Genomic DNA, 20,249 nt, shown 5'->3' with positions numbered 1-20,249 from the left:
CAATATTATTCAAAAAGAAAGAACAGCTACAATTTGTATGGAGATACTGATATAACCCAGCAATATACACGCCGGATGAGGATACCTCACGAGACCCATTCCATCATTCTACAAATGCGAACAATCATATACATCGTACTGATGGAATGTCCGAAGGCTACTGCACCTTACGCGATGAACAAGAGGTTGGTATCCATAGCTAGATTTCGCATCAAATAACCATCATCAGCTAGGGATCCCGAATCACACGAGTTTCCAATGCAACACTCACGATGAGAAGCAGATAGTTGTGGTTTCTGACTATACCTGCCTTTCAACTCATCTCTGATGGTGTTTAACAATTGAACATAACTTTGTTGAGGGTATTTAGTCAGCGAAGCGATGAACGCCTAAATTCATCCATTTGTAAGCTGAACCTCGCCAAAATACATGAGAATCCAGCTCATATGGCGGATCGATACTCACATATGACATCGCCCCAGTCGCTTTACCGGCTTCTTGGGTGTCAGCGGACTACAAAATGGCACGTCAGCTGAGATGCCTTCGACAGAAAGGAGAGGGTTAGCTCACAGTTTGTGAGTCCTTACAACCGGACCACATGATGACATCAGCAGGACTAGTCTTAGTCTCTTGCGTCTTCTTCCGTGCGTCCGAGTTCTGGTTGACAAGATTTTTACCGATGCTATGAGAGAATCCGAACGTAGGTCAGTTCTGCGCCAAGACCATTGAGCAGTACAAACGGAATGGACACTCACCCCATGAGACCTTTAAGCATACCTCCAGTGTCACCCCTATATATTACAATGGAACGGTCAGCAAAATGAAGGAAACGATGGATACCCGAAGAATCTCTACTCACTTGAGATAACTCATCCCTGCACCCAGCAATCCTTGTCCGGCTTCAGCAAGAAGGTTGGGTTCTTTGATGGTACCTTCCGTGGAGTAGATGTATGGTAAATCGAGGCATGAACCAGAGTGACAGCTGTGGGTAGTACATATCATCAGCTGATACGTTCGCGCTCAGGTGGAACAGATCAACTGACGAGTCGAAGATGGCAGTGAGTCTACATCCTGCAGGAAGAGGTCTGACCAGTAGATGATGTCTGAGGACGGAAACAGGATTACTGTCAGCTATTGCCGGAGTCTATGTAGTAATTGTGGTCGATTATGTACATACACTATTCAATTGATGGGAAAATAGTTATCAATCAGCATCATTTCGTAGTGTTCATCACATCACCTTAAGATCACTCACGTTCATCATCAACGATATGACCCGCCTGTTGATGGTCCAAAGGATAAATCACCTCATCATATCCATCGTCCTCATCACCATCCAGATCTTTGGTCTGACCACCATGACCGGAGCTGCATAGACCAAATAAATTCAATAAATGATGCGATGACAATCGGATACGTGTTACTCACTAGTGGAAGAACAAAGCATCGTTCGGTTGAGCACCTTGAACCAGCCATTGACAAGCCTGGATGATGTTATTTCTGGTGGGAATTTGTCTTGAGTTTCTAGCGTCATCTGTTAACATGACGATATCTTCTGCTTTGTAGTTGTATCGCTCTGTGCACCCGAAGGGTAACCCAATTGTCAATATGTTATCGGAAGTATTGCACGACCATTTGGACTTGCACGGATTGAAACTAACCAATCAAGAATTTCTGTACATTATGAGCATCGTTGATACATCCCGCTAGAGCTTGAGAAGTGCCAATGTAGTTGATACCGATCTGTTTCGTTACAAGCCCGATATGAGCTTCTTGAAATTGTCAATAATCAAGAGATGGAGGGAAGGCTTACGCATAATGCTTTTCTCCTACCAGTACCTGTAAGACGAAGGATTGGAAACGATCATCAGCGTAAAATCATGCATCATGCAACAACGAAAAGGCAATCGACAGGGAAAGATCAGATATATATATATATATTGTTCACTCACATTGCGAATATTGGAAGTAAGGCTGAGCGTTCTGGCCATTCTGACCATGAAGTTGTGGACCATAATGCTGAGTTTGAGTAGGTGGTCGCACTGGAACACAAACCATTCAAAATATTAGCTTCCACCTATCTTGTGCTTTTATCCTTCGCATTAATTGGATCAATCGATCCTCTTGACGATGTTCATAGGATACCATGGAGAGTTGTGGGAAGATAAGAGGAACCACATCGCCATCAAACTGACTCACCTGGTGCCCTATTCCCATTATTCCCATAAGCATTATTATATGCTCCACTTTGGGGCGGTCCAGAGGGGGGCATGTATCCAGCACCGGTCTGATGATAATTATGTTCGGGGGGTGCACCAGTAGGTGGGATCCAACCTCCCTGTCCACCAGAGTAATGCTGTTGAGGTGGGGGAGGTCTGTTATAATTGTTGTACTCTTGTTGGGGAGGTGCATACCTAAGCGATCAAGCAAAACCAAGTCAGTATCAACTCGCAAGTATATCCATGACATAGGCGGAAGGTCGAGCGGTGTTGGAATTGTAAACGGTAGATCGTACTCACCCCATTTGAGGAGGAGGTCCACCCCATCCACCACCAGGCGGTCCACCGTATCCTCCTCCTAGAGGGGGAGGCGGGGCATATCCATATCCTCCTTGTTGAGGTGGAGGAGGAGCGTATCCATAGCCACCATTTCCATTACCTTGTTGATGATGACCACCACCGGGATATTGGTTCCAAGACATTGCTGGGGTGTTTGATATACAATAGTGGGATAGGAAATTACAGTGTTCTACGGTATATGTGTATGTATATGTAGATATTAGATGGTAGTTTTAGTGATATGATGTCATGTATCAGTATCTTATATTGTTGTCTAATTGATCGAGCGGTGGCAAGGATCACTGTAGATAAAGCCAAAGCTGTGAGATGAGAAACAGAGGGAAGATAAAGGAGGGAGGGATGAAGGAACGACGATTAGATCATCACAGCGCGGACTCGGACATATGACTCAGACTGCCTCTTGGCGAATCGAAACCCCACATAGCAAAATATATTCAACTAACAGCAAATACCATCGAATGCAAGGGTAATTGCAACGTCATTCGACAGACGGTACATGTATATTGACGATGCATGCAGATGACATATTGCTTTTTCATTTTGTATCTACCTTCTACCTCCTACCCTGACGGATGCCTGATAATTTTCGGATCCAGATGCCCGAACCGACAAATAATGATTCATCCTCTACGACGTGCCATCCCATCCGTCCCGATCGCATACACGTTTAATTTACTTCTTCTTAGGTGGGTGCAGAGGTGCACCGATAGTAGCCTTCGCACCTCGAAGTTTGATATTCAATTTCCTCTCGAGCTTAGCAAGCAGTTGTTGATCGGGTATCGCTCGGCCAGCTTCCAAGTCTGTGATCTGTTAGGGAGATAGGGGAATCAGTATTGAAACGGGAACGCGAATGACATGACATCAGTGGACTTAAAAAAGATATGAATCCCAGTTGAAGGATATATGTATATAGGAGGAGAAAGTAGATACAGAGTAGGAGTGGAAGGGATGTTGCACTTACAGCTGAAGGTTGGGCATTAACAGCAGTAGCTAATTCCTTTTGAGTCATAGACTTTCCATCTTGATTCTTGATTGCCATTCTAGCTGTTGCCACTGCTTTACCGACACTGCAATGGGTGATGTAACATCATCAGCACTGATTCCAATATCCAAATATTGCAAGACGAGAAGACAAGAAGAGAGGAAGGAATCTGTGATATATCAAGAGGCGATGGACTATCGAAACACCAACTCACTCAACTCCAATTTTTTCGGGTGGTTTAGGTGCATCATCCCTATCGAGCTTGGCGATACGTTGGTGATCGGCAGCTACGTGCGCATAATGAATAATCAGCGTACCATACGATACGGGGCAAAGATGATGTACAAAGGGTACAGAGGGAAGTGCCGTAGTTTGCACGATACAAGCTATAGGCAATGAAGGATGATACTCACGTCCGTGGTTCTGTCCAGCACCTTTCGATTCTGAAGAAACTACCAAACCCGATCGTTGGGCGGCTGAGCATATAAAAAAGTGGCCGTTAATTTCTGACATCAACAGAATGTGGTACAGTATATTCGGACATGTAGCTCACAGTTCAAAGCAGAGCCTTTAGCGACAGTAGGTCGTTGTTGTTTGAATCCGATGATTTGAGGTTTGTCGTCCCAGCCAGACTATATAAGCGGAAGATTGTAGCATCAATCAGATGGTATACGTAGGAGACGGAAAGGAGGTGAAGAGGAGGTGATATACATCCAGAATTAGCACCTGAAGCTGAGTTTACCAGAAAGGACGGGTAGAATTAGACCTACCATATTGATTGATTTTTGATTTGTTAAGTACAGGTGATAAATGCGAGTGACAGATGCGGTTCTTTGAGCTATATGACAAGCTATTATCCGGTTCTTATAATAGTATGCAGATCGAAGAGGAGATGGAGATGAATGGAAATGCAAATGATGGAATGACTTTGACTCGTGTGCAGGTGGCGATGGTGGTTTCTAGTGACTTTCCTATGACGAACTTAATCTCAGGAACACGTGGTTGTGGCACCTCTCTCGGATCCGTCGATCTAAGAGAACAGCATAGTCTGGATCGAATTGCTAGCAAAGTATTTACTCTATGGGGTCCATTCTGTTCACCGTTGTAACACAAGAAGATGGCCGCAGTGCTTTGCTCTTGTATGAAGGAGGGTACGGGGCGGGAAGTCATTCGTCAACGCGTCTACCATACACCGAGAGGACAAAGAGGACAATTAGACAGTAATGGACTATGTCCAAGATCAACATGAGCGGGCTCACTTGACCATTTTTTTTACCTTAGGCTGGCCCTCAGCAATGGACGCGCTCCATTTGATGTATATTTTCGACATGAGATCATAGATTCATTTCCATCATTAACTGTCATCAGGTACTTATCGACTTTCCATCAATCACCACCTGACCTCTCTGCTCTAGTACTCATCAAAGTATACGACCTCATCGTTGACAGAATAATCATTCTCTCCTTCATACTCAAGTTCAAATCCATCACCTTCGTAGTCTAACTCTCGAGCGTTATCAGCGTAGACCCTCAACCCTCTGATCTTCCAGTAAGCCTCTCGGAAAGCGGCCGGATCGTTGTCGACATGTGTCGCGCATGTTCCAGGACATCCTTGTTGGTTGTAGACGGCTCCTGCCCAGTCCCCGCACAAGCTAATATTCAGCTATACGACACTTTCAGCCAACGTCTCCTCATTCAAAACAAGATCGACTCACGATAATTCTGTGTTTACCGAAGTGCTGTCTCATGTTGCAATGAGTCGAGGGGAAATTGGCGAATGGTTTGCCCCATTTAGAGGGATCAACACTGGCTGGGCCAGTCTTAACGTCAGGTGGTACCTGACCGTCTCGTGGCCAGAACCACATCTTGATACCGGTGATAGATCGTTGCATGGCATACCTAAGTCATGTACTAAGTCATGTACAAGTAAGCCTGACTGAGGTAAGAGGCAACTTCAAGGTTGGACTCTCCAACCGCCCTGATCCTTGTTGAAAGCAGGACCGAAGGAATCCGATCGTTTGTCCTTGACACCACATCCTTGGTTGTCGTTGCCATGGACAGCACAGTCTGTTTTGAGGAGTTGACCAGTAGCATCCATGTTTTGTGGCATGGTACAGCCAGGAGTGGTGTGAAGTGTACCTTGATTGGTACCTTTACCGTTCACACCTTCGATGATGTCGATTTCGCCACCTTCAGGCCAGTGACCGATGGTAGAAGTCCAGAAGGCTGAGATGGGAAGGATAGAATTAGCATTCTGGATCCTTGACGGCGAGAGCAATCACTCACCCGGCCATGTACCGCAGCCGGTCGGCATATGGAGTACGTCCAAGATGTAGATACCCTATAGTACTATGTTAATGAGTGCTCTGAAGTAAGCTCGACAAGCACTTACATTATCAAAAGTATCTTTCGATTCGATCCGAACAGAGTCTCGTCCTCGTCCTCCGGGTGCAACTCGACGATGCGCATCGGTTTTCATGACGAAAGTATAATGGTCGGAGACTATTGCATGGCGCTGTCAGCGGCAACACGGGAGTCGAGTAGTAGATTGAGCTGTGCCAGATAGTGATAGCTTGGATGTAGTTGCTTACCGTAAGAAAGGTTTCTTCGTCTGGCTTCGTCTTCGGAGATATAGCTGAAGGTTAGATTAGCTCCTGACAAGCAGCGGAAACACCAATTTGTCCGAAGAAAATAGTAGGGTGGTGTGAAGATTGAGATATGGACACGTACTTGACTCGGCCATGGGTTGGGTCATCGAAAGTCTTCCAGTCAAACCCATCGAAGAAGTCTTTACCATAGTAGTATTTCTACAGGAGAGATAGGCGTCAGCAACTATGAAGAGGGATCTTGAGCATGATAAGAGACTAAAAAGATACAGGACATGTAGAAGTGGTGAGAGAGTTGAGCTGACGTGAGATGTATGGTGAGAGTTGAAGATAGAGAGGTGCAGAACAAGTAAGGTAAGATCAGATGAATGGGTATAGTTTAAACTTACAGCGAGATGATATCGCGCAAAGGCTGCATCAACATTCATGTCAGCCTCTGGTGATCGAGACTGATCATTGATGTTAAGGGTGAAAGAGAAAGGTAGGAGAGCTACGATATTACGAAGGATGGGTGACATTTTTGATAATCCAAGAATTGGATTGGTCTAATCAAATTGTCAGGTATGAATGTGAAGAACGAGAAGATGTGTATATGTATAAGTGAGGAAAGAGAAATGAAAATAGAACATGAGAGAAAGAGAACAGAGAAGAAGAATAATTAAACACGGATACGATTAGGGGGGTATATATACCTCGATTCCTTTGGGGTACAATCAGGTTAGATAGCTGAGATATGAGTTGACGCATTGACCTCTTAGTTGATTGGGGTTGGGGTTAGTACGTATACCTACACCCTCCTCTTCTCTCACCGTCATGTCGTTTGCGCAGCTCTTTGTCCCAGAGAGAATAAGAGACCAAACGATCCAGAGAACTTGTCCGGGATCAGCGCTACTCATCCTGGCCGTCTATCGTATTCCGTATCGAGCTGAAGAGATACATCCTATTGAGTACGATGGATTCATATCATCCCTCAAAGCCTCATCATCGAGTAGTATAACTTGTTATTGGGAAGGAGCAATCAGCTGTCGACCTTGAAGTCATACGAGCCTTTGAGGGTACCAAGGCGAAGGGAGAGAGGAAAACCTTATCGCAAGATATTCCTTTGTGTATCGAGGAGGTCAGTCAGCTATCATCGTTGGGTCAGTTTCGATGGGACATCTGTTCAAAATTCTGTACAGGTTCTGATAGTGCATAGCTATTTTCGTGCGATGATATATATGTATGAGTACAAACATGTCTATTACAGCTCCTTCAGCATGTCATCCATCCCAATTCCATACCCTACTCACACTAGCTCACTGATCTTCTTCGCTTTCAATATCCATTTCCATCTCTTCCTCTTCCCCTTCTGCATCTTGTTCACCTCCCGCTTCTTCAGCATCATCTTCATCTTCATCCGTATCAACATAATCTCTAGATTTCTTCGATTTTCCACTCGACTTACTGTTACTCGTCTTTGCTCTTTTCCTCTCTCTTTCCTTGGCCTCTATCCTTCTTTCAGCCTGTTCCATCTCATCTAAATCATCCTCATCTTCATCCACGTCATCTTCATCCTCATCATCGCTATACCTCTTACTAGTCTTCCTCTTCTTACTTTTCTTGTTCTTCCTTGATGATGTACCATATTCATCCTCATCCGAATCAGCCACTACGAAGCCGTCATCTTCATCATAATCTCCACCTGCCCCACCACCTATAGATCTATCTCTTACTCTTCTCGGTTCATTATCATCTTCTGAACCTTCATCGGATTCATCAGAGTAGTATGATCTTCTTGATCTCCTCTTGGTACCTCCTAGGGAGTTCGACGAAGTAGTCCTACCCAATCCTGAACCTGCACCTCTACCTCCTCTTCTTTTACCTGACGAAGCCGCTCTGTCTTTATCAGTCTTGATGAATTCCCTATTCGGTGCGGATTTCAGTAATAATTGCTGTAATGACTCTTCGTCCTTGGCGGTCTCTTCTAACATCTTCATTCGTGAATGTTTGACATGCTGTTGTCCGACGTGTTTGACCAATTCCAAATGAGTCTTCGAATCCATAGATGTAGGTAAGAGGGACAATTGACCAGCAACGGATCGTTCGGTAACTAAGACAGTTTCTTCCCTTGCTATAACAGCTAAGAACGTTGTAGACGATACGGTGTTGACTACTTTCTCTTCTAAGCCTTTTGCCGGTGTTGCTTTTGGATCCTGAGGTCTAGCAAGAGTTGCTCCGTGAGATGGGGCGACGTCAAATAGGTCCGAACCCAATTGCAAAGAGACGGATCCATCGGACCAACGTAACATTCTGGCATTACTTTGGCGAGTCTGAATGGGAAAGTCAGCTAAAATTGAAAACGGTTACGTAGACAAAGAAGCTTACCGGCTTGCCATCACCTCCTGTAACCCATTTCCATCTGATAGTATTCCTCACGCCGATCATCTTGCTTTTCGCTGCCACAGGGTTTGTTTTGCCATCTATCGGCTCTTCGTTCAATGCTTCTCTGTATAAATCAGGTTCGTATGGTTTAGATTCGATATTTACATAAGCTGGTAGCTTCATGTGCCATACCTATAACATCAAGCGAATTTATTGATGAGCTTTGTGTTTGGTAGAAGACGAGGCGAAGAGCTAATGATTTGGGTTGAACCTACTTTATCATCCGTAGCTTTCATCTTATTCCACTGAGGGATAGGTAACGTGGCCCATTTCTCTTCATTCTTCACCTCCTCCGCTAGATCTTCTTCCTCATATTCTAATGGATTGGCTGATCCTGATCTGGACCTCGATCGACGTGGTGAAGCGGGTGTACCAGTCGATGTTCTACCTCTTTTCACTCTCTCCTCCTCTTCGTCATCGTCTCCGAACTATCACAATCAATCGGACTTTGTAAGCTACAGAATGACGAGGGTCTGAGACAGACATAGCTCACCAAATCACCACCTTCATCTCCACTTTCAGTCTTCACAGGTGACTGAGCCTGAGCAGCAGGAGGTGCGGGAGATCTCGAGCCTGAAGCCACAGGTGAAGGTTGACGCGAAAGACCTGCTTCGTTATCGGAATCGCCGAATAGGTCATCTCCTCTTTCTTCGTCTGACATGGTGTATGGTCGAGGATCTGCCGGACAAGGTGGTGTTTTTGTTTCAAGATGTAGCTGCTAGCACAGTCGTCAATAGCGAGTGAGCGGTGACTAAATAGTGATGCTAGATGAACATGGACCCGCTTCCACACTGACCACTTCCTGTAATTAGGTTGAAATGTCTAACTGCCACATTCATCGGATATTCGGAATTACCCACTCGTCCTACCCTATCGCTCCGTTCTTTCACTCAGGACTGTCCCTCACCATACGCTCGCACTCGTTGACACCAATCATACACCAATATCATCCTATACATCTCACCTGTCTACCAACCCTATAACTCCCCACTCATCTTCATCATCAAAAATGGCCTCTCGTCTCGCCCTCAAGAGCCTCCGAACAGCGGGTAAGCAATCGCTCATATAGTCAAGGATCGATAGAAGAATGAAAAGGGAGATGCTGATGTCGGATGTGTTCGGCCGTTATCCCTATTTGTAGCTCTCGCCAGACCTGTTCCCAGAGTTGCTGCTCAAAGGTAAGATCATCTGCTCTGTCTATTTACAAGGGATTATGCCGGAGCTGATATCTGTCAACGGTGGAATAGCGTTCGATTCCTCGCTACTCGTTAGTATCCAGATCTACCTCCAATGTGAAGAAAGAATGTTATGACTGATTAGATGTGAAATTGTAGAACCTACCCCCGATGAAAAGGCTGAACAGATCATCAACTCGGTCCCATCTTCTTCCCTCTTCACCAAGACCGGTGGTATCCTCTTAGGTACTGGATTGACCGCTGCTGCCGTCTCCTCTGAACTCTACGTGAGTGGATAGGTTCAATATGTTACGGAATCGGAGGAAAATGGAGAATTTAGCAAGACGAATAAAGTGAATACGAAAGGCTGTTGGAGTTGATTGTGTTCAGAGATGCGCAAGGTGGATGAAGGGGAGGAGAGCGTGTTCATTGAGCTCGATGGAGGGACGGGATACATATTGTCTCTGGGGATGAATCGCTGACTTCTCGAACTCTGTATAGGTTGCCAACGAAGAGACCGTCCTTGCTGTTGGTTTCTTAGTCATCTTCGGTGCTATTGCCAGCTCAATCGGTGCTCCTTACTCTGGATGGGCCAACGGACACATCGAGGTGGGTTTTGGTTTTGAAGTCTGCATTGCTGTAGGAAAGACGATAGCTGATGTCAATTGTTCAATTCATCTGCCATCTACAAACAATCAATATCTCCTCTCATGTACCACATCATTCATGATCAACCCTATGTCGATCCACGTCAACGAACCTTTCTCCACCATCATCTCGATTATTTATCACAGCGAATCAAAGGTATCCTTAACTCCGCTCGATCCGAACACACCAAAGCTGTCACCGACCGAATCTCATCTGTATCTCAACTCCAAGATGTCGTACCTCTCACCGAATCCTTGTACGCCGTCGCCAAGGAGACCAACGTCCTCGAACACGAGAACTTCAAGTTGGCTCAAGAGAACGCCGTCAAAGCTGAACTGAAATCCGTTTTAGACTCTTGGGTCAGATACGAACAACAACAACGAGAGGCCGAACAAGCCGCTCTTGTCAAGACTGTTCAGGCTAACGTTGAATCAGAGTTGGCTAAGCCAGCTTTCAAGAAACAATTGTTGGAGGAAGCTTTGTCTCAAATTGAACGTGAGTCACTGCATACTTGGATGAATTATTTCATCCTTATTTTCTTCGATGCGAGGAAGGAAGAGTAAACTGATATTTGGGTTCTTGTTCCTTTTGCAGAACTCTCCAAGGCCAAGGCTATCTAAGAGAAGTTGTGAGATGGGGAATTTGAAAGCGCGGATTGATCTATAGAAAGATGTTGAGGGGTTAGTATGTGGATGAGATGGGAAGGCAACGGAAAAACAAAGTGCTTGAAGTTTAAAGAGGATGGTAGGATAGACTTCAGTACGAATATAAAAGCAACATGCAAGCTTTGGCCAGGAAATCTTCATCTGCTGCAACGATCAATCAATTGCTTCTTAGTTTGGTGTATTACGATTCCACCGTGGTCAGCTCTTCACAATGCGATACATGACATTTATCTTAATTATCTATGCTACAGAATCTCTGCATTCCTGTTGATCACTTGATATTTATTTCTTCAACTCGGCTACACCTCTCTGGATCTCATCTGCACCACTTGCAGCTACACCTGCAGGTCTTTGGCCGCCCGCAGAATGACTCTCGGGTCTTGTGGCTGGATCTCTACCTGCGATTTGTTCTCCAACGTTATCCATGAACGAATTGGCGTTTCCTCGGATAGCTTCTCCAGCGCCTGTGTGTCGTGAATATCGAGTCAGTAGATATACTGAAAAGAGATCATGGTATCTGGAGCGATAGGATAGCATCCGGACTGACCATGGAAAACTACGATCATGCAATCATAAGGGTCAGCTTGACTCGTTGATCGTTCATGAATGGGAAAACTGACCATTCCATCCGCCTTTGACTTTATCTCCTAAGCCTATCATCGGATCAATGCATATTGTCAGCTCAGAGCTCATTTCCCTGTAGGAAAAATTGAGTATTGACCCACTTTGTCCTGCATTTGCACCTGCACTTCCATCGGCTTGAGTACCAGGAACGACGGGATGTCTGGTATCTGATGCTGTTCCAGCGGCGTAGGCGTTGGCGTTGGCGTTATTAGTGGTTGACATGTTGTCCGGTTCTTCTGTTTCTTGGGTTGGAAGATGAACAAGAGTAGTAGAATGTCTGAGCATATGTATGAATGGAGAATGGTATGGTTTGGGATTTCGTTTGCCGGTGAATCATAGTGTAAATTTCGATTGACGTCATAGTGCGCTGTTATGACCTTCGTGTGTTTACATCGGAAGCTTATGGATGAATGGATGAATGCGGCTCACAGGGGATATGAACAGTATGCATCACATCTTCAGAGGATTGAGCAGAGAGAAGAGCTTGGAATATGCTCAGCAAATGAATGAATGCATGGTCTGACCAGTCGACAATGATAGAAAGGATGCAATTCGTGAGGGCCAATAACGCAAACAGAGAACAGAGAATTTCGCCAATTGTCAACCTCATTTACACTTCTCATCTCTATCAGTTACGATGATACCCATAGAACTCGAACCATCACCTTCCATCCCCTTACACTCCCTCGAAGCACTCCAGTCCGATGCACTTCTTCCAATTTGCAGAGCCTGTGGTACCCAATACCCTTTGACTTCCTCGCTCAAGAGGAACTGTGCGATATGTGAAGATCCGAGACAATTCGTCCCTTCCTCAGGCCAAGAATGGACGACGTTAGCTGAGATGGGTGAAGGTGGCAGGAAACATATCATGTTGAAAGATGAAGAGGATAGTAGGATATCGATGATCAGCTGTGAACCTGCTTTTGCGATTAATCAAACTCGTATGTCTCTCCTCTATCTTTCATAATTATCGTCGAACACGGATTTGTTGCCTATACTATCGTTTGCCTAGTGGATGAGACAGGCATGCCATGCACTTGAGGCTGACTCTATGACTGCTTTGTGATAGCAACACTGATCGAAACAGCCGAAGGGTCGTATATATGGGACTGCTCCTCCTTTATATCATTACCATTGATAGGGCATCTGTCCAAGCTCGACAAACCTCTAAAAGCGATTGCTATTTCTCATCCTCATGTAGGTAACCGTCCTGTGAGCTCATGAATGATGATTTCAATTCGTGCTCTATTGCATTTAGTTCTTCTCAACCTCATTGACCTGGTCTCGAGCCCTCAAAGTACCTTTATATCTCTGTGAGGACGATAAGGATTGGTATCAACGTCTAGGCGACATACGGCCTGACGATCAGGTGGTTTGGTGGATAGGGGAGAAAGAAATGGGCAGGGGAATCATGTTGGTGCAATGTGGAGGGTGAGTGTGATGTCTAATATATCTCTCAATCTGATGTTCACCCCATACTCCTGAGAGAATTTCTCTTTGTAAGACGTAAATCCCACTGAACTCGTGCTGACTTGATCATCGTATACACTCAGTCATTTTCCCGGATCATCCATACTTTACTGGGACAGACTATCCGAACCTCCTCCACCTAAAGATAATCTACCTACGAAACCCACTCCAGTCTCGGGTATAATATTCACGGCGGATACGATCATGGTCCAGCCTACCCAGAAGAGCTTCTCGTTCATATGGTCCGTACCCAATATGGTGAGTCATCACTCCATCCGATGTTGAAATTATCATACCTGTGAAGAGAAAAGGGATATTGATGATGATATGTTTTAGATACCGCTCCGTCCTCAATCGATATTGTCCATCCAAGATTGTCTCAAACATCTTTCTTTCGCCCAGGCAACTTCATCCTGGCCTAATAGGTGGATAAGGCAAGATGCCAAAAAGGCTTTGGAGGAAAGTGTAACTACCTTCTTAGCGGCGGAAGGGTGGAGGATTGATGAAGGGGAATTAGTGAAGCTCATCACCTGAATTTATGGAAGGAACGTTTGAGCGTGTGCCGTTGTATACTAAAGGATTGACGGAGATTCCCAACCACTACGAAAGGGAGGGAATGGAAGAAAGGAGCTTCTGATTGTACTGTACGTGATTGTAAAGCAAAGGATCAACTACCAATGACAATTGTAATCCTAATCATATTCATGAAATACGAGAAAGAATGAATGGACTTCAGATGAAAAGGGAAGAAACAAAGAGGTGTGTGTGTGTGTGTTCATGTTTCTCTGGAGACATCTCATCTTTGGTTGATTGATCCTGAAATCCTGAAATGGGTTTACATATACTAATTGCTTGTCATCACTTGCTCTACAGCAATCATGTTGTTCATCTTACAGATATTAGTCCAATTTATCATATCCAGCAACAGCACTTATCCCACTGACTTTACTCTGACACACGACCTTCTTGCCTCACTCATCTTACTGTTCCAGCCCTCGTCCACGAGATGTTGGATAACTTGACCTCCTACCCTGCCTTGCAAGGCCCCCACAAGGGCGATCTCCTACTTCCTTCTGATGATGGATATAAACAGTCCGTCAAGAGATTCGCAGCTACTGCACAGAAACCAGCTGGATTAGTTGCTTTTGTGAAAGACGACGGCGATATACAGGCTGTACTGAGCTTTGCGAAAGAGGAAAATATCGAGATTGCTGTAAAGTGTCAGTCGCCTTCTCACCGTTTTATCACTAGGTGTACCATGACCCTCTGTTCGACCTTTTGCTGATACGTAAATTATACGTCCCTCGATATAGGCGGTGGACATAGTGTCTCAGGGGCATCTTCCACCTCAGGTGGAATAGTCATTGACCACTCAAGGTATCTCAACGAAGTTACTGTAGATGTCGAGCAGAAGATCGCGCATGTAGGCGGAGGAGCAACTTGGAGAGACGTAGATCTGGCTACTTCACCTCATGGGATGGCTTCCGTAGCTGGCACTGTCAGCCATGTGAGCTATTCCTGACGGTCCTATTGAATGATGGTGTGAATAATATTGACTTTATGCTCATGGCTAGACCGGAGTAGGAGGTTTGACATTGTTTGACATTGTATGTGATTGAATACCATAGCTGTTCTGGGCGATCCTTGGCGGAGGCGGTAATTTTGGTATCGTCCCTTCGTTTTCACTTCGACTTCACCCTCAAAGATCAGAAGTGTTTACGGCCGACTTGCATTTCCCTGGAGAGAAAGTGGTGCAATTCTTCGAAGCTTTGGGAGGATGGTTGAAAATGCAGACAGAGAAAGACTTGTTATTTATCTTTTTCCAAGATATGGGTAATGGGCCGGTAAGATTTCACAATCCCTTGTTAGGATCAGGTGCAGGAGTGCTGATCTGGTGAGATCTGATCAGGTCATCATGGCTCATTGTTTCCATAATGGACCTCAGGAAGATGGTAAGAAACATTATAAAGCGTTCTACGGTCTAGGTAAGTATTATCGTCATCTATGACTTCTCGAATGCGATATAACCTCTTCTTACGGAATCAGACTGATCCTTGTTGAGGATGATCTTTTCAGGTCCAATTGTCGATACCACCGAGATGATTCCCTATCTATCACTCAATCAAGCTATAGACGATGATCGACCATACGGTACAGGTCTGTACTGGCACGGAACTATATTCCCTTCACCCATCACCCATCCAGAAGCAGGTCACAAACTATGGGAATCATACCATGATGTATGTGTGAAAGAACCGGAATTTAGTAAATCTACTTTTACGATATTAGAATTTCATCATCCCTCTAAGTTGATGGAGAGGTCCAATGGGGAAATGGCATTCAACAACAGGGGTGAACAGATTAATATGTTAATCGGAATAGGATGGGATGGCATATTGGGTAATCAACCTTTTGAAAAGGCTAAGAAGTATGCTAAGGGGATCGCGAATGCTGCGTCGGATAAGGGTGAAAACGAAGATGGATACGCTAATTGGGGTGAGTCTGAACTCATTTCATCTTATAACATCAGTGCTTATCATTGGACTTTGCCTTGTCATTCCAAACAGAATCCAATACCCCGACTGGGTACAACAGATCGATCAGAGCTTTTGGGGATAAGTATCCAAGATTGCAAGCTTTGAAGGCGAGATATGATCCTAACAATATGTTCAACAAATGGCATCCTATCGAGCCAAAGGCGGATTGAGAGACTTTGCGCTGCATGCCCAGTGTGTCTGATGTTCATGGGTTGTAGATTGATATCGACTTCATACCATACAGTAAGTAGGCCTTGATAGGAAAACCATATGTATATGTCCTTGTCAAACTGGCTTGTTAGTCATCTGAACAACAGGATCTTACATTTGGTTGGCACATCCGACGATCTAATTTTATATCCATAAGGGCACCACGACCGACTCTACACCTTCCAATCTAGCCACCTCACTCAATTGTAATCCATTCTCCCCTGATCTCTCAAATACCACTATCCTACCTGTATCTCTAGCAGCCACCAGCACATATCTTCCAGATGGATCTTGCTCGACAGCCCTGAGATGTTTACCTACTCCACCTAGCCAGCCTTCATTGGTTCTAATCACATCTCCACCATCAGTCTGAGAGACAGAGAACAAAGCCAAGGTATCTTCGTCGTTGGGTGAATCCCTATTGGATGCGATGAGAAGCATTCGACCATCCGGTTTGGTAGGTGGTAAGAGGACGATCTCAGCACCTCCCGTCTCTCTTCGCCTTCCATCGTCATTGGGTGGGAGCATTGTGTATCGCTTGACTAATTTGGAAGGCCCGGATGCTGGCAGGGTATGGACAGTCAAAGCACCAGCAACTTCATTTAAGACGTATAGGTGTGATCCTGATGTTAGATATATTAGCATTGCACACTACGTTCATCGTTATCTGGAAGCTGTTTGTACTCACCGCTAGGATGTACCACCAGATGTCTCGGTCCATCACCATCTTGAAACCCATCTTGAATCTCATCCAACAAGTTCAAGTTCTTAGTTTCGGAATCCCATTTGAACCTATACACCTTATTTGAACCTAAATCGGGAATCAATATCTCCCCGTTGAGCAATACGACCTGGTGCATATGCGCGGCCTCCTGTCTCCAGTGTTTCTTCGGCGAGTAATTACCCTTGTATATCCTATCTTGTGTAGGTGAGGCTGCAGCGAATAGCCCATCGTCTCCGAGGGGTAACACAGTAACGCTTCCACTTCGATACTACCTCGGCTGAGTGATCAGCTCAAGTCGACCAAGAGGAGATAGTTATAAGAGGAAACTCACGTGGGCTACAGCGATTTCAGACCCATCTGGCAAGATTGCAAAATGGGTAGGTCCTTCACCACCCGTATTGGCTTCTGCTACCTTTTCTAATTTCCCATCTGAGCTCTTCAATCGATAGATTATCAATTTGTTATCCACCCATCCATTGGAGAAAATGAGATCGGAATGTTTTCTACCACCATCGTTGGTCAGCGATAGCTCCTACGGACTGGATTGAGGGAGATTTACGGATGTTTGATAAGCCAACTTGGTTGAGCTGGTAAATCATTCGTACTGACTCCTCTCTTGAGCGTACGGGCTTTCGGATCGAAGATCGCCGAATGGATCGAGGTCGCGTGTGTACCTAACAAGATCAATTTCTCTGAGTCGCTCATTGCTGTAGGGAGACCTATCGCTGGCAAAAAAGTTGATGAAGTCTACCTATAAATCATGGATATGAATGCAGATAGTTGAACAGCTTGAGCTGGCTCTGAGCTGTTGACATCTTTCATCATCGGTAGACAGCCCGGGTATCCATCTCATCTCATACCGACTATCAGTTCGGGTGGATATCCCACCGAAGACACTTCGATCCGTCCATTGTATATAAACACCTCTGGAAACAGCCGTCTCTTGCAATAGTACTGCAATCCCTTTCTCCTCCTTGTGTGACACGTATACGTATCGATATCCATGCGTCCAGGCAGACTGAATATGTTGTTCAGGAGTAGACCAGCATACCAGCATGGTACTCCTCATCCCTCAGCCTGAGGGATGCCGGTATCCGGCTGACCGGCCCGACCGGACCCTCTTCGCCCCGCCGGTTCCTGCTGAAAGTGACATCTGTTCGTGCAAACTGGGAAACTGAAAAGATAACATTCAGTGGTCCTGTATTTTTTCAATTCTAACTTCTTCTTCCCCTTCTACGAGTACTACTACTGATCTAGTATCATCATCGTCTAATCAACTCTTCCCAGTCTGCTCATCATCAACCATCCTTTCGAGTATAGCTAAACATCATGTCTGTCGAAACCTTCCCTCCCATCTCCGTTGGTCTCATGGGTACCGTGAGTTGTCATCCCCAAAGACGTACCGATAAATGGCATTGGCTAATAGCAGGCTGCTATAGGGTGAATACACCACCGGTATCACACCTTCTGGTCAATCCAAGTCAGACAAGAAGGTGTGTTCGTGCGCATGTACAGCTTGAGAAGCGAATACTAATCTTACAATCATTAGATCGGTGTTGTCGGAGTCACCATGTTCGATCTCAGACGACGAGGAAAGGTCTCTGAGTGAGTTGATAGAAATGAAAACGCTGAGCGGGAACGAGTCGCTAACGGTCTGCTCACAGCATTGTCATGGCTGGTACCAACGGTGGAAAGGTGAAGCTCACTCGCCTAAAGCTTGGCTTGGACATGTACTGATTATTTCTCTACTCTACAGTTCCCTGAGATCAAACAACACTTCCAGAAGAACATAGGTGATGTCTACAAAGGACTTGATCTAAGCTTCAAAGGATTCCCAGAAGGCAACCTTAGAAATGCTGAAGCTTGTGAGTCTTTTTGGATTTCTCCTGACTGACTACCACCTGAGTTTGTCTTGTATGAGCTGAGTTTCATGGTTTGTGTAGACAAGGAAGCCCTTCGAGCTCTTCCAAAAGGATCAGCAGTCATCATTTTCACTCCTGACAGCACTCACTTCCCCATTGCTTCCGAAGCTTTGAACCTCGGACATCACGTTTTGGTTACCAAGCCCGCTACTCAGAAATTGGAAGACCACCAGAAATTGATTGATTTGGCCGAGGAGAAGGGTTTGGTATGTTTCGTTGAGCAGTGAGTTGCGACATTCTCATTCCAGGTTAGAATTATGCTGATAAAGTGACATTTAGCCATAAACGATTCGAGTGAGCGGATTTATAGAACACAGACTTCATGGGAGATACTGATCTCGTGGGACAGTCCTGCATACAATGATGCTCGAGCTCGAGCCCAAAAACTCGGTGACTTCAACTTCTACTCTTCTTGTAAGTTTTCGATAGCACCATGTGTATTCTCTAGCTTTCAATCGGCTGACTGAAAATATAGACATGTCTCAACCCAAGATGCAGTTGGAGACCTTCAAGTCATGGGCTGGTATCGACTCTGATATCTCATACTACCTCAACTCCCACCACATCGATGTGAGTGCCTGTATCCTGCTTTACACTATGCTTCTTCAGTTTGTGTCTTTCATTAAAAAATGTGATGCTGACCTGTTGATGTAGATCCACTGCTGGATGGTCGAAGGCCGATACAAGCCTGTGAAAGTCACCGCTTCGGCCACCACTGGTATTGCCACTTCAATGGGATGTGACCCCAAGACCGAAGATACCATCACTCTTCTCGTAGACTGGGAGAACGTAGAGACCCCAAGCCAAAGAGGTACTGCCGTTTACACTGCGTCGTAAGTCGCCCTGTGCTTGCCTGAACAGCCTTACTAGATTACTAGAGGGGACGTCACTGACTCTACGTGATTGCAGATGGGCCGCTCCTTTGAAAGCCGGTGTGCACTCCGAGCAACGATTCCACTACATGGCTGCCAAGGTGAGCTTAACCGACGGAAGCAATCGTGTCCTTCAGCTGATGCACGGGTGTATGTAGGGTGAAGTTCGTGTTGACCAAGCACACAGAGGATACAGCATTGTAGAAGATGATATTGGTAAACTTGACGTGAGTAACGTCTCTCGTTCTGCGGATGTGCATATCTTAGCATTCACATTGTCTTACTGACTTTGTTGAAACAGTACAACCCCTTCTACGTCAAATACAGTCCCGATGAGAACGGTTACTTTGACGGTCAGAAGGGTTACGGATACGTATCTTTGGAGAAATTCATCGGTGAGCATAGTAACTCCAGTCAAAGATTTGTTAGTCACGCTGACTAATTGCCGTCGATAGATGCCGCTCAACGGGTGACTGCCGGTAAAGCCAAGGCTTCCGACTTTGATGGAAAAGGTCTTCCGACAATCAAAGCTACGTAAGTTTCAGTATTTCGAAGATCGGCATTCTTATGGCATCTTAGTTTATATGTCATTAACCCCTTTTTTCGAAATATTTATTAGAGTTCTTACCACCGCCATAATTCACGCCGGGCGAGTCTCCCTTGACGAGAAGCGAAGTGTTGGATTAGTCGAGGAAGGTGGTAAATTGAAATTGGTATAAACAAACCGTCGATCACTTACTCTACTGATCGCGTTGTGAGAAAAATAATAAAAAGTGTTTTGGTCAATTTGTAACATCTCTTGTCTATGCATTGG

The 20,249-nt window shown here is 45.2% G+C and overlaps 11 protein-coding genes across 11 annotated transcripts; 4 read left to right on the top strand and 7 right to left on the bottom strand.

Moving 5' to 3' along the window:
* Positions 1–167: 167 nt before the first annotated feature.
* Positions 168–2,701, bottom strand: I203_106274 (metacaspase-1; the record flags this gene model as incomplete). The annotated part of the gene is made up of 14 exons (XM_019148035.1): positions 168–199; positions 272–389; positions 466–513; positions 571–682; positions 756–791; positions 860–982; positions 1,044–1,103; positions 1,252–1,368; positions 1,429–1,576; positions 1,662–1,743; positions 1,814–1,839; positions 1,953–2,042; positions 2,200–2,414; positions 2,520–2,701. The coding sequence occupies 14 exons, from the start codon at positions 2,699–2,701 to the stop codon at positions 168–170; spliced, it is 1,389 nt and encodes a 462-aa protein (XP_019002953.1).
* A 550-nt stretch (positions 2,702–3,251) lies between these two features.
* Positions 3,252–4,334, bottom strand: I203_106273 (multiprotein-bridging factor 1; the record flags this gene model as incomplete). Its single annotated transcript, XM_065517932.1, has 6 exons — positions 3,252–3,386; positions 3,541–3,646; positions 3,776–3,848; positions 3,975–4,037; positions 4,115–4,193; positions 4,332–4,334. 6 exons carry the CDS (start codon positions 4,332–4,334, stop codon positions 3,252–3,254), a joined length of 459 nt encoding a protein of 152 aa, XP_065373236.1.
* A 638-nt stretch (positions 4,335–4,972) lies between these two features.
* On the bottom strand, positions 4,973–5,453 carry I203_106272 (uncharacterized protein; the record flags this gene model as incomplete). Its single annotated transcript, XM_019148033.1, has 2 exons — positions 4,973–5,224; positions 5,277–5,453. The coding sequence occupies 2 exons, from the start codon at positions 5,451–5,453 to the stop codon at positions 4,973–4,975; spliced, it is 429 nt and encodes a 142-aa protein (XP_019002951.1).
* A 62-nt stretch (positions 5,454–5,515) lies between these two features.
* On the bottom strand, positions 5,516–6,685 carry I203_106271 (uncharacterized protein; the record flags this gene model as incomplete). The annotated part of the gene is made up of 6 exons (XM_019148032.2): positions 5,516–5,787; positions 5,848–5,902; positions 5,954–6,063; positions 6,153–6,196; positions 6,292–6,368; positions 6,557–6,685. The coding sequence occupies 6 exons, from the start codon at positions 6,683–6,685 to the stop codon at positions 5,516–5,518; spliced, it is 687 nt and encodes a 228-aa protein (XP_019002950.2).
* A 777-nt stretch (positions 6,686–7,462) lies between these two features.
* Positions 7,463–9,249, bottom strand: I203_106270 (uncharacterized protein; the record flags this gene model as incomplete). Its single annotated transcript, XM_019148031.1, has 4 exons — positions 7,463–8,476; positions 8,532–8,720; positions 8,804–9,016; positions 9,082–9,249. The coding sequence occupies 4 exons, from the start codon at positions 9,247–9,249 to the stop codon at positions 7,463–7,465; spliced, it is 1,584 nt and encodes a 527-aa protein (XP_019002949.1).
* A 348-nt stretch (positions 9,250–9,597) lies between these two features.
* Positions 9,598–10,974, top strand: I203_106269 (uncharacterized protein; the record flags this gene model as incomplete). Its single annotated transcript, XM_019148030.1, has 6 exons — positions 9,598–9,637; positions 9,730–9,766; positions 9,836–9,855; positions 9,923–10,050; positions 10,265–10,372; positions 10,558–10,974. The coding sequence occupies 6 exons, from the start codon at positions 9,598–9,600 to the stop codon at positions 10,972–10,974; spliced, it is 750 nt and encodes a 249-aa protein (XP_019002948.1).
* A 384-nt stretch (positions 10,975–11,358) lies between these two features.
* On the bottom strand, positions 11,359–11,922 carry I203_106268 (uncharacterized protein; the record flags this gene model as incomplete). Its single annotated transcript, XM_065517931.1, has 3 exons — positions 11,359–11,540; positions 11,697–11,729; positions 11,802–11,922. 3 exons carry the CDS (start codon positions 11,920–11,922, stop codon positions 11,359–11,361), a joined length of 336 nt encoding a protein of 111 aa, XP_065373235.1.
* A 415-nt stretch (positions 11,923–12,337) lies between these two features.
* I203_106267 (uncharacterized protein) lies at positions 12,338–13,704 on the top strand (the record flags this gene model as incomplete). The annotated part of the gene is made up of 5 exons (XM_019148028.1): positions 12,338–12,641; positions 12,770–12,897; positions 12,959–13,131; positions 13,254–13,428; positions 13,507–13,704. 5 exons carry the CDS (start codon positions 12,338–12,340, stop codon positions 13,702–13,704), a joined length of 978 nt encoding a protein of 325 aa, XP_019002946.1.
* A 472-nt stretch (positions 13,705–14,176) lies between these two features.
* I203_106266 (uncharacterized protein) lies at positions 14,177–15,877 on the top strand (the record flags this gene model as incomplete). The annotated part of the gene is made up of 6 exons (XM_065517930.1): positions 14,177–14,390; positions 14,484–14,677; positions 14,799–15,014; positions 15,080–15,155; positions 15,247–15,666; positions 15,738–15,877. The coding sequence occupies 6 exons, from the start codon at positions 14,177–14,179 to the stop codon at positions 15,875–15,877; spliced, it is 1,260 nt and encodes a 419-aa protein (XP_065373234.1).
* A 184-nt stretch (positions 15,878–16,061) lies between these two features.
* I203_106265 (uncharacterized protein) lies at positions 16,062–17,346 on the bottom strand (the record flags this gene model as incomplete). Its single annotated transcript, XM_019148026.1, has 4 exons — positions 16,062–16,540; positions 16,606–16,909; positions 16,973–17,144; positions 17,201–17,346. The coding sequence occupies 4 exons, from the start codon at positions 17,344–17,346 to the stop codon at positions 16,062–16,064; spliced, it is 1,101 nt and encodes a 366-aa protein (XP_019002944.1).
* Positions 17,347–17,970: 624 nt separating this feature from the next.
* On the top strand, positions 17,971–20,154 carry I203_106264 (uncharacterized protein; the record flags this gene model as incomplete). The annotated part of the gene is made up of 15 exons (XM_019148025.1): positions 17,971–18,018; positions 18,081–18,134; positions 18,191–18,246; positions 18,306–18,336; positions 18,398–18,506; positions 18,585–18,786; positions 18,843–18,857; positions 18,913–18,977; positions 19,039–19,133; positions 19,218–19,396; positions 19,473–19,536; positions 19,594–19,662; positions 19,737–19,830; positions 19,891–19,969; positions 20,055–20,154. 15 exons carry the CDS (start codon positions 17,971–17,973, stop codon positions 20,152–20,154), a joined length of 1,260 nt encoding a protein of 419 aa, XP_019002943.1.
* Between the last annotated feature and the right edge of the window lie 95 nt (positions 20,155–20,249).

Source organism: Kwoniella mangroviensis, assembly GCF_000507465.2.
Source record: "Kwoniella mangroviensis CBS 8507 chromosome 1 map unlocalized Ctg02, whole genome shotgun sequence".
Lineage (NCBI taxonomy): Eukaryota > Fungi > Basidiomycota > Tremellomycetes > Tremellales > Cryptococcaceae > Kwoniella > Kwoniella mangrovensis.
Note: the sequence above shows the minus strand (reverse complement) of the source record. Positions and strands in the feature narration are given on the sequence as shown.